Source organism: Nelumbo nucifera, chromosome 2 (genome assembly GCF_055504915.1).
Source record: "Nelumbo nucifera cultivar China Antique chromosome 2, China Antique-T2T, whole genome shotgun sequence".
NCBI lineage: Eukaryota > Viridiplantae > Streptophyta > Magnoliopsida > Proteales > Nelumbonaceae > Nelumbo > Nelumbo nucifera.
In genome coordinates, this window is record NC_142650.1 from 42,236,709 (window position 1) to 42,246,487 (window position 9,779).

Here is a 9,779-nt window from a genome sequence, read left to right on the forward strand (position 1 = left end):
GCAGTGAAGCACCTCACAGAATAGATGAAAAAATGGGTAGGAAAATCCGGAGTCTAATTCGTTGGGTTGGTTTCTCTGGCGGCGTCCGATAAAATTCGGTGGGTCACGAGTCCGGATCCAGTGGGCACTCTAGCTAAGCCCACGTCTGTCTACGAGGACAAAATTGTTCATTGCTGTTAACATTCTATCAACAAAAAATGTAAAATCGTGGGCACTTCGTAGGGTTTCGTAGGCTTGTGGTCCGGTACCCGTACTTAAAAAATTGGGACCCGACTCTACTCTTGAGAGAGGATGAGGATCTCAGGGTGCCGGAGCCCTGGATAGTTTCGGGCACACCAAATAGACTCACCTAATAGCCTAATACTGGCTACTGGTAACTGGTATGGTATCTTCTCTCCGTGTTTCGAGTTCTACACCACTGTGGAGAACGGTCTGGGCCTTGGACCGGACTGTGGAGAACGGTCTGGGTCTTAGAGCCTATAGGGATTTTTTGCTACTCTTCGTTGTTTATTGAAAGGCATTAACAGGTAAGAAGACCCAACAGCTTCCTTAGCCTATTGTGTCTGCTTTTTCAACACTGTTCATCGTATGAATAGAAGCTGACTCGCATCATCTAGTCGTTTTCAAGAAGGTTATCTCTCTCCGGAGTTGAAAAACATTTTGGGGAGAAGAGTATTCATCAGGGACAAGGCTGTTCTTAATTTCTAGTTCTCCACGATGATGGCATCCCTCTTAGTAAAGAATATGATCCCAACTCCCTGGTTTCAATGTTTCAACGTTTCAAGCAGGAAATTCAGCTCCCAGCTCTTCGTCAGCAGTATGTTCTGTATCACTTTCGAGCCCTAGTTCTTCATTTTCTATTTCTCTCTGTTCTTCTTGCTCTCCCCTTAATTCTTTCCTTTCTGAAAACACTACTGTTTTGCACAATGAGCTTAAAATCAATTATTGCTATGTGTACGTTTACCTAAAAAAAAGTTGTTATGTCCGGCGTGCTTCAGCATCTTCTTTATATTTACTATATAATCTTTTCAGACTTCACCATATTCTTGGGATCTCCTTATTCTTCATTTACTCTGTCTTCTAGGATTGTCATCATACACTACGGATAAAGAATTGAAGAAGTTATTTTCATCCTTTGGTATTGTGAAAGAAGGTATCCTTTTTCTGAAAACATTTTCTTTCAAACTCTTTCTTTACCCTTTAGGTTTAGTTTAATCATGTAAAAAGTATGCTTATTATAGTAGCATTGATGACAATCATGTTTTCCCTTTTGGGTGCTTCATTGTTATTACTGTTATCTTTTCCTTCATTGGTTGTTATGCAGCAAGACTGGTAAAGGACCCTAGAACTCAAAGGCCTAAAGGGTTTGGTTTTGTGACATATGAATCTGAAAATGAAGCACAGAAGGCATTGAAGGCTATGAATGGCAGGGTACTACCAATATACCGTACTCTCCCTTGGTATTTTATTGACAATAAAAAATTTCTCTGTAACTTCTTCCAGACTATTTGTTGGTTATAATGTATCACGTTTCCCTTTTCACACAATTGTTTCTGGAAGTGCTAAGAATCTGTTCTATAACTTAATGAACTACTTGAAACCAATGAATAGCCCAGGATAAGTCAGAAAGATGTCCAGACAAAATATATACAGAATTGGTATAGGCTTACCACTACATAATTTTTGTCTAGAGGTGGATCGTTGGCACCAAAAAGGACTTGGGTTGAAGTAGTAAGAAATGATTTAAGCACTCATAATTTAACTATTATTCATTGGCACCAAACAGAATGGAATGTCAAAACGTGATTCATGTAGCTGACCCCATATGGTTGGGATAGGGCTTAGATGATGAATGGGTGTTCATTGGCATCTTCTCCAAACTAGTATTAAAGGAAAAGAGACAGATAGCTGATCAGAGAATCATCAGTAGTTGATGTTGTCAGTGGCTTCCTTTTTTTTTTTCTTAGTTGCAATATCATATCCTAGGGTACAAGTAACCTTCTTTAACTAGTTGTGAGAGGAAGAACCATGATAGCAGACCAAAAACAGCCACTTAAGATAATCCAAGGTTCAAAGTATCGATATGCCCTTGTGTATCGGCAGAGGCGTATCTTTACCAAAAACCTTGCGCTATTATATATTTTTTGGTGTTTTTTTTTTTCAAAATTTGGTTTTTGGTAGGATTCGGAACCCAAAAGACATGATATGACACGCCTGATACGGGGCATAACGTATCAAATTTTGATCCTTGAGATAATCCACTCAACTGTAAATTTCACTCCATTCCTTACCAAGCATCTGATGCAGAATTCAGTGCTGGAAGCCTGGAACCTTTCTGAACAAATTGCTCATCACGACTGCCAAGGGTCTTCCTTCCCTAACTAAATATTGAAGTATCCAAGCTAGTCTCCCTCAACCTCCACTCCCTCCATACCCCATAGGAGAGAAAATCTTTGCTCTTATGGCTGTTGCGTGCTGCATTCTCAATAAGACTGGAATATGTGTCAATCACCTCCCTCACAGGTTATTTAAAAGCACAATAAATTCCCAATGGACCTGTGATTCCTAGGAATATCCACCATGTTGAGTTTAATCTGTGATTCCTAGGAATATCCACCATGTTGAGTTTAATCTGTGATTCCTAGGAATATCCGCCATTCTCAATAGGACTGGAATATGTGTCAATCACCTCCATAAAACACCTCTATCCCTGTCTATGTTTGGAAAGCAGGGGAGGCAATAGCTTGCTACCTCTAATGATGAAATCAAGTAAAAACTTTGAGGTTTAAATAATTTCCAAGGGACATATAAGAACAATGCAATTTGATAATAAGCTGCCTAAGATCTTTCTTGAGCAGTCTACCAGATGTTGTTACAATAATTGTCATGTCATGGATGTAATTTGAATATTTGTGAGATTTTTTTATGACTAATAGTTTCAAGGTATACTATCATATAGGGGTGGATTCGAGCCGAGCCGAATAGTAGGAGGCTCAAGCTCGATTTCAGAAAAAAATGTTTTATAAAAATAAAAAATATATAAATATTTTTTATTTGATATTTAAAAAATTAAGAATTATAATATATATATATTTGAGCTCGGCTCGTGAGGTATATATATATTATATTCGAGCTCGGCTCGTGAGGCTCACGAGCCGATCTCTATTAGGCTCGAGCTTGACTCGAAGCTTGGTTGAAACCAAGCCGAGCTCGAGCAGCTCGTGAATAGCTTGGCTCATGGTCACCCCTACTATCATATGACCAAGTTTGAAATAATTTCCTCATGGGTAACTTGGATTTGAGACAGATCACAACCAGATTTATAAACGAAAATGAAAACAGTTACAGTTATTGACAATTCCATCTTATAACCAAGGTTAAAGATTTCGTCACGTGTCGGTGGGTCACTGATACATAAAATACTAGTTTTTCGGGGTTTTGACCTATTTCAGGGGGTAGACAGGCCTAAAGACCTACCTACTGACCTATTTTTTAAAAAAAAAACTAAAAAAAATGGGTGGCCACAAGGTTCAAAGTACTGATACACCCCTTGCACTGTATCAGAGTGTATCAAAATTTTGAACCTTGCTTATAACATCATCCTCAATAAGATAGGGGCCCTGGTATCTAATTACATGCAAAAGCACACCCCTTTTGCTTTTACAAAAGGAAGCCATAAAATCAGAATTTTGGTTACTTATATTCCATTCATGTCTAATATCCCACATCTCAATTCTTTGCATATCTTAAGCTAGCTTGCTTTTAGAGCCTACTTTGCAGCACATGCATACATGCATTTGATGTCCAAGTAAATTTATCTGTACTTTTTTGTACATTTCAGGATAAAATTTGTTTTATTAATAAGAAACATAGCTTTTCAAAATTTTATTTTGTATTTTCTTTTAGATTTATAACCTTCTCTAAATAAATGAAATGACTTGTTTTCTTGATTTATGTGCATTCTCTAATATTTCTTAAATATTTTTAAATAACATTTGTTCATTGTTGTTAATTTTATTCAAATTTGTTTCACTATATTGATATTTCCTCTTTTCTTTCTTTATTAATTTTTATTCAAAGAAATATTACCATTATTTTTAGTTCATGCATCAGTGGGTCCTATTTCCACATACCATGCTTGAACACGGTAGTGGAAATATATAAATATATAAATATATATATATATTTCTGATCAATAACAGAAGATTTCATTGAAGAAAATTAAGGATACAATGGGAAGAGCTGATCTCTCTTATCTCCCCCGACAAGAAACAGACAAAACAGAAAAAGAATTACAATTGAGCCCAAAGCAAAGCATCCCTGTTCACCCCCTGTTTTGCTAAACCATCAACAAAAGAGTTGGCACATCTCTTAACCCAATTCACTTTTACTTCCATGTCTTTTGTCAGGCACTTAATTTTTTTCTTTTCATTGCTGTAAGTCCACAGAGCATTTTTGTCTTCTTTCAACCAGCACCCCACCAGTTTGGAGTATCCTTCTATAATCAGCTTCATTATATTTAACTCCTTAGCCTCTTGTACAGATCTTTATACTGTTTGATACTTAATACAATACTTTACCTTTTCAAAAAAAAAAAAAACAATATTTAACTCTTTTGGTCTCCGTATACCTTCCAATGCCACCAACATCTTAGCTCTAAGGGAGTCACCTGCTTCAATTGGACCTGAGAACAAGGCAATTATTTTCCCTTCCTCATCCCTTAAAATACTCCCAATACCCAAGGGCCCTGGGTTACCAATACTGCTTCTATCAAAATGCAGTAGTGGAAATGTTATACTCACCTGGAATGGTAGATTGGGACATGGAGTAAGAGAATGGGAGAAAAATGAGGAGATACTTTTGGGTTAAGAGAGATTTTTGAGTTCGTTTCATTTTATTGATAACTAATTATAAAGCAAGATTATATAACTGAATTACTAAGTTTACTTAAACTCGGGGAAAGATTTATGTTGACATGTTTTATTATTATTATTTTTTCCATTTTTCAGTTGACCAGTGCATGAGGCTCCCACCAATGCAGGGGTCTAGGGAGGGACAGATGTGTGCAGCCTTACCCCTGCTGATACTAAGAGAGGCTGTTTCCAAGATTTGAATGTTGCTCACCCAGGTCGCAATGGAGCAACCCAACTGTTGCACCAAGGCCCATCTTCATGCCTTTAACTAGAAGCGTGAGCCTCATATAAAGTATGGAGCTATCGAGTCAAGGCAGTTTGGCCAAAACTTACATTTGGCATACACCTCATTACCTTTTTAAAACTATGCTTTAAAAGTACATTTTTCTCCCATGAGACATTACCCTTAAATTTCAATTCCCACAAATTGCTGTGCTTGAGGTACTAGCGAGAAACCCATTCACCTCAAGACTGCCCTTCTTCGAAGTAATGTTCCATTCTACATTGCTCCAAATATTCTCCTTGGGAAATTAGGTGAGCATCTTGTATAAAATGATTCCACTATGGTTTTCCATTGCTTTTGAGTGACAAGTTCACCATCTGAAGGGGTGCCAATGCTAGTTGTTGAGAAAAGATAGAAACAGTATCATTTTAGTATTTTAAGGAATGAATTCATTTTAATTCCTTCTCCAAAATGTAAAGACACATTTTGAATCAGGATATTGCAGGTTCAGCTGATGTTAGAATTAATATTACATTGTTTTGTTTCGCATGGCATAAAAAAGTGATCACTTATGCTATTGACTTTCAGATTGACCACCATATGGTCCATATCCCTGGTGTCTTGACTTGTAAAGCTGTTAAACTAGAGGAAACACTAATTCTAGGATGCAACTTGGATCAGGTTGGGTTGAGTACTTATTAAATTTTGGATGAGCCCGAACCAAACATATTGTAGTTGAAATCCTTCAAATTGTGCAACCCTATTTGTACCCCCTCTGGGTTTTCCTTGGAAGGAGGTTTCACATATTCCTTCCAAGATTGACTTCTTCATGTGGGCAGCTGTGAATGGCAAGTGCCTATCAAAGGTTCAGCTAGCAAGAAGGGGAATGTCTCTGAACTCTTTGGAGTGTGTGATGTGTGGTCAGGGAGTGGAGTCCATTGATCATCTTTTCCTGCACTGCCATGTAGTCCTGGAAGCTGGTGTCATCCAAGGTGTTTGCTTGAGCTCTTGCAGTCCTGGAAGCTGCCAGGTTAAACCAAAGAAGGAAGATCTTATGGGGCACAACCCCCCATGCTATATGTTGGGGCCTGTGGAAGGAGAGGAATAGGACTTTTGAAAGGGAGAGTTGGGGTTTGGTCGTTTGGATAGGTGGCCCAACAGGTTATATCTTCGATTCATTCCTGGTTGTCAGTCACAGATCTCTTCAGAAGAATTCCCACTGTCAATATTTTGATAACAGCATCCTATTCGTCTAGTCAGATAGGTTGATTAGTATTTTTTGTCCTGCTTTTGAACACTTTTTGAGTTTTGAGAAGATTTTTTGGGTCTTTTGTGATTCTGATGCAATCTTGTTGTACTACTACAATTTATTTCTCATTGATGGATGGATTTTCATTTTCCATTCTCTGTTGCAATTTCATTTGACATTTGGTATAAGCAAAAGTATTTTCTGATGGGGGATGGAAGTACATCAGGTAACCCTGGTGTAGCTGGCATTGGAAGAGCTTTGAGAAATGAAAGGGGGTACAGTGGAGTGATTGGTATAGCTGATTCTACCAAGGCAGAAGTGATGGCTACATTGAAGGCGATTCTGCAAACACTATAAAATGGTTAGGAAAGCAGGAGGCTGGACCTTGGAGACTCAGCCACTTTCTAGCAGAGGCAAGGGATTGATTGGCTTCTATGAATGTAAATCTGTACTGGTTTCCAAGTTATTGCAGATAGCTTAGCAAAACTAGGTGCTCATTTAGAGGTCTCCTACTGTGGAAGGATTCCTCCTGTGTAACCTTAGGGGTCTTAAACTGTTTACTTTGTACACCTCCTTGTTTACCTCTCGCTTGTTTCAATGAAATTCAGTTAACTTTTCTCAGAAAAAGGCTATTACCATTCTAATGAGCATTTGGATGAGAGAACACATTGTATTAGTTCTTAATGGGTATAAAGTTTAACAACATCGTATTGACAAGAGGAATCGTTTTGAAGGGTAATGGGCATTTTATTTTTTTATTGGTATTAGGTATTCTATTCATTATCACCCTAAAAAAAATTGAACTTGTCTTTTTAGTGAGAGCAGTGTCATATGAGGCAAAAGAGTTTTAGTCTAGTTGATTGTTTTGTTTAGGGTGTTCAATAGCTTGGTCATTAAGGTATTGATGTTTTTTTTTTCCTGTTTTCAGAAAGGATATGAAAATTGTATTAATATATGAAAATATGCAATACTCTAACAGGAAAAAAGCAGGTAAAATGCCATTGCATTGCAGAAAATGCCTTTTCTAGTTTCTGCCCCATATCCAGCTAAGCTGTCCACTGTGTTCAATATTTCGTATGTCTATGAATCCATCTAGTTTCAGTGAAAATGGAAACTTAGGTTTCTTTAATTTCTTTAAGAAAATAAAGAATACTTCCTGGTATTCTAGCCTTCTAGGCACACTTTGTCTCCCATCACTTTCCATGAGATGAGATGTGATGTTAGTTTACACAGCCATTCATGAGGAGGGCAAGGACTTTGGCCTCGGTAGAATCTGTGCTTCCAATAAAGCCATTTTAGGCTCAAAACATGTTTCCATTCAATCCGAATAACAGCATTCTGATTACTGAGGGACCTGGTTTGCTTTGGGGTGCCCCATAAAAAGTAACTTGATTTCACTTTGTACGGGATGGAGGATAGAGGCCCTATAAAATTAGCCATGGAGTGGCTTTAAAATTTCTTCTAGGTTCTTTTTCGTATCAGCAGGAGAAATGCCACAAAGTTCTTTTAAAGCTAGAACCAACAAACTAAGGATGGATAGTATGTGCCCTACATGGAATTTTTAATTTGTAAATTGTAGTAATGAGTGGATATTTTCCCTTGTCCTTTAAATACTCTAAAATACTTCAAGTTGCTTTAAAAGATTGTAGTGTTAATACCTGGGAATCAACTTACATTTCTTTTAGTTCAGTACATTTTTTCTTGTCTTCTTGATGCTACATAGCTTACCATGCTTGCTTGGTTTTCTACTTGTGCACCCGATAGTAATAGCTCACTTTGCACCAGTGTTCTGCTTGGTGCTACATAACTTTTGTTTGTCTGAGGATTTCTTTGGAACCCTAAGAATATTATGGCTGATATCATCATCATCCAAGCCTTCCGAACTATATGGGTCAACCACATGAATCCTCTTTCACCATTCCTTTCTATGTAATGCTATCACAAAACAGGTAAATCAGGATCCATGATCATAAGAGTTTGGCCAAAGCTTTAGTGCCAGCAGCGAACCTGATGCAACCCTCCTTAATCCGGAATTAGGACTGGCAGTGTAAGACAAGCTCACACTGGTGGAATTAACATTATGGCTGATACATGAAGTAAAAAAGTTGTTTAGTGTAAAGAATCTCTGCATTGCATTTTCAACTGTCAAAATGTTGATCAAGATGGTGATAAAAACTTGGTGCATTTAAATATTTAAGAAAATTACATATTACTCCCAAATGCTGTGAAGCTAAATAAAATGGAGGATTTATACATTTTATTCATCTGTCTGTTTGTTATGAAAGTTTGTGTTGATATTATGACAGATGGTAGATGGCAGATTGATATTCGTGGAGGTTGCAAAGACTTCAACACATAAAGAGAAGAAGGCTACCTCCTAATGGTGACTCATATCTCATTTTGTTAAGTTGTGGTGGTAAAGCCACTTTGTCTCCAAGATATGCTTCCCTCCATTCGGCTCTTTTGGTGGTTCATAACAGATTTCTGGTCTCCATGCATGCGTTGGTTTTATTTCGTGGTCCCAATTCCCAAACAGTAGCATATGTGGTTGGTTAATACTAACAATTCAAATTTGACAATACAAGAAAGTATGCCTTTTTTTTTGTCTTAGATATAGCCATACAGGTAATTTTAATTAGTATCCCATTATCCCGTGCCTAGCTGAGAGAGGTGTTTTAGTTTCAAGTTTGTTGTTCTTTATGGGAATGTATGCGTGCCTATTCACTGATTGATCAATGATCATAAACTGTTTTTAATTTTTTTCCTGTGGGTGGTAAAACCGTATAAATGCTGAACTAGAAGCAGAAAATGTTTTCCTTGGACTGAGGCCGCATTTTTTGTATGGCTCACTTTTGGTTGTTCAAGGCAGTCGCAACACTTTTGAGGGTAGTGTTAGAGAGGGTTGACAGCTCGCTTATTAAATTTGGGTTAGGCAAATTGGAAAACAGAAATCGATTAGTGATTCCATTTAAAGAGGACACATCAATTTGCATCCTAACCAAAGAAGAGCGCCAAATGTCCAGTCTAAAAGAAGTAATAGAAGGTCAAGAGGGTCAATCTTCGAGTCTGTTATCTGATTTGCATCCTGTCGATTACTGGGATCTTTTAAAGGAGTCGCAACACTGCATGGACTTCAAGCAACCAGAAGAGCTAGCCAGACCCAACTATGATGCGAGAAAATAAACATATACCAATTCTCGATGCTAAAAAAATTGAGAGCATGCCATTGTCATGCGTATAAACAATCCTGAGATTACTCTCTTTTTTTTGACAACCCCTATCCCCTGAAGTTTACAAATGGGATTTGAAGGCTGCCCCTACACCAAAAATAAAAAAGTAGGAAGTGGATCGAGCCAAATTCAAGATCATGAAATGTGACCAAGCTGTATCGGTA

At 37.7% G+C, this 9,779-nt stretch overlaps 1 protein-coding gene across 2 annotated transcripts; it reads left to right on the plus strand.

Moving 5' to 3' along the window:
- Positions 1-120: 120 nt before the first annotated feature.
- On the plus strand, positions 121-9,147 carry LOC104599298 (small RNA-binding protein 11, chloroplastic-like). 2 transcript variants are annotated; one of them, XM_088899048.1, is made up of 5 exons: positions 228-527; positions 629-817; positions 1,085-1,153; positions 1,325-1,431; positions 8,692-9,147. In XM_088899048.1, the coding sequence occupies exons 2-5, from the start codon at positions 718-720 to the stop codon at positions 8,764-8,766; spliced, it is 351 nt and encodes a 116-aa protein (XP_088755174.1). In that variant the 5' UTR covers positions 228-527; positions 629-717; the 3' UTR covers positions 8,767-9,147. The 2 variants fall into 2 exon arrangements, with proteins under 2 accessions (XP_010260084.1, XP_088755174.1); XM_010261782.3 differs by having other exon boundaries at positions 121-817.
- Positions 9,148-9,779: the final 632 nt, after the last annotated feature.

What these genes read in the sequence shown, in the direction of transcription:
- LOC104599298 (XM_010261782.3), top strand. Translation starts at nt 718, where the DNA reads ATGATGGCATCCCTCTTAGTAAAGAATATGATCCCAACTCCCTGGTTT. An exon ending in CTTTGGTATTGTGAAAGAAG is followed by an intron (nt 1,154 to 1,324) that starts GTATCCTTTTTC and finishes GTTGTTATGCAG; the next exon opens with CAAGACTGGTAAAGGACCCT. An exon ending in TGAAGGCTATGAATGGCAGG is followed by an intron (nt 1,432 to 8,691) that starts GTACTACCAATA and finishes ATATTATGACAG; the next exon opens with ATGGTAGATGGCAGATTGAT.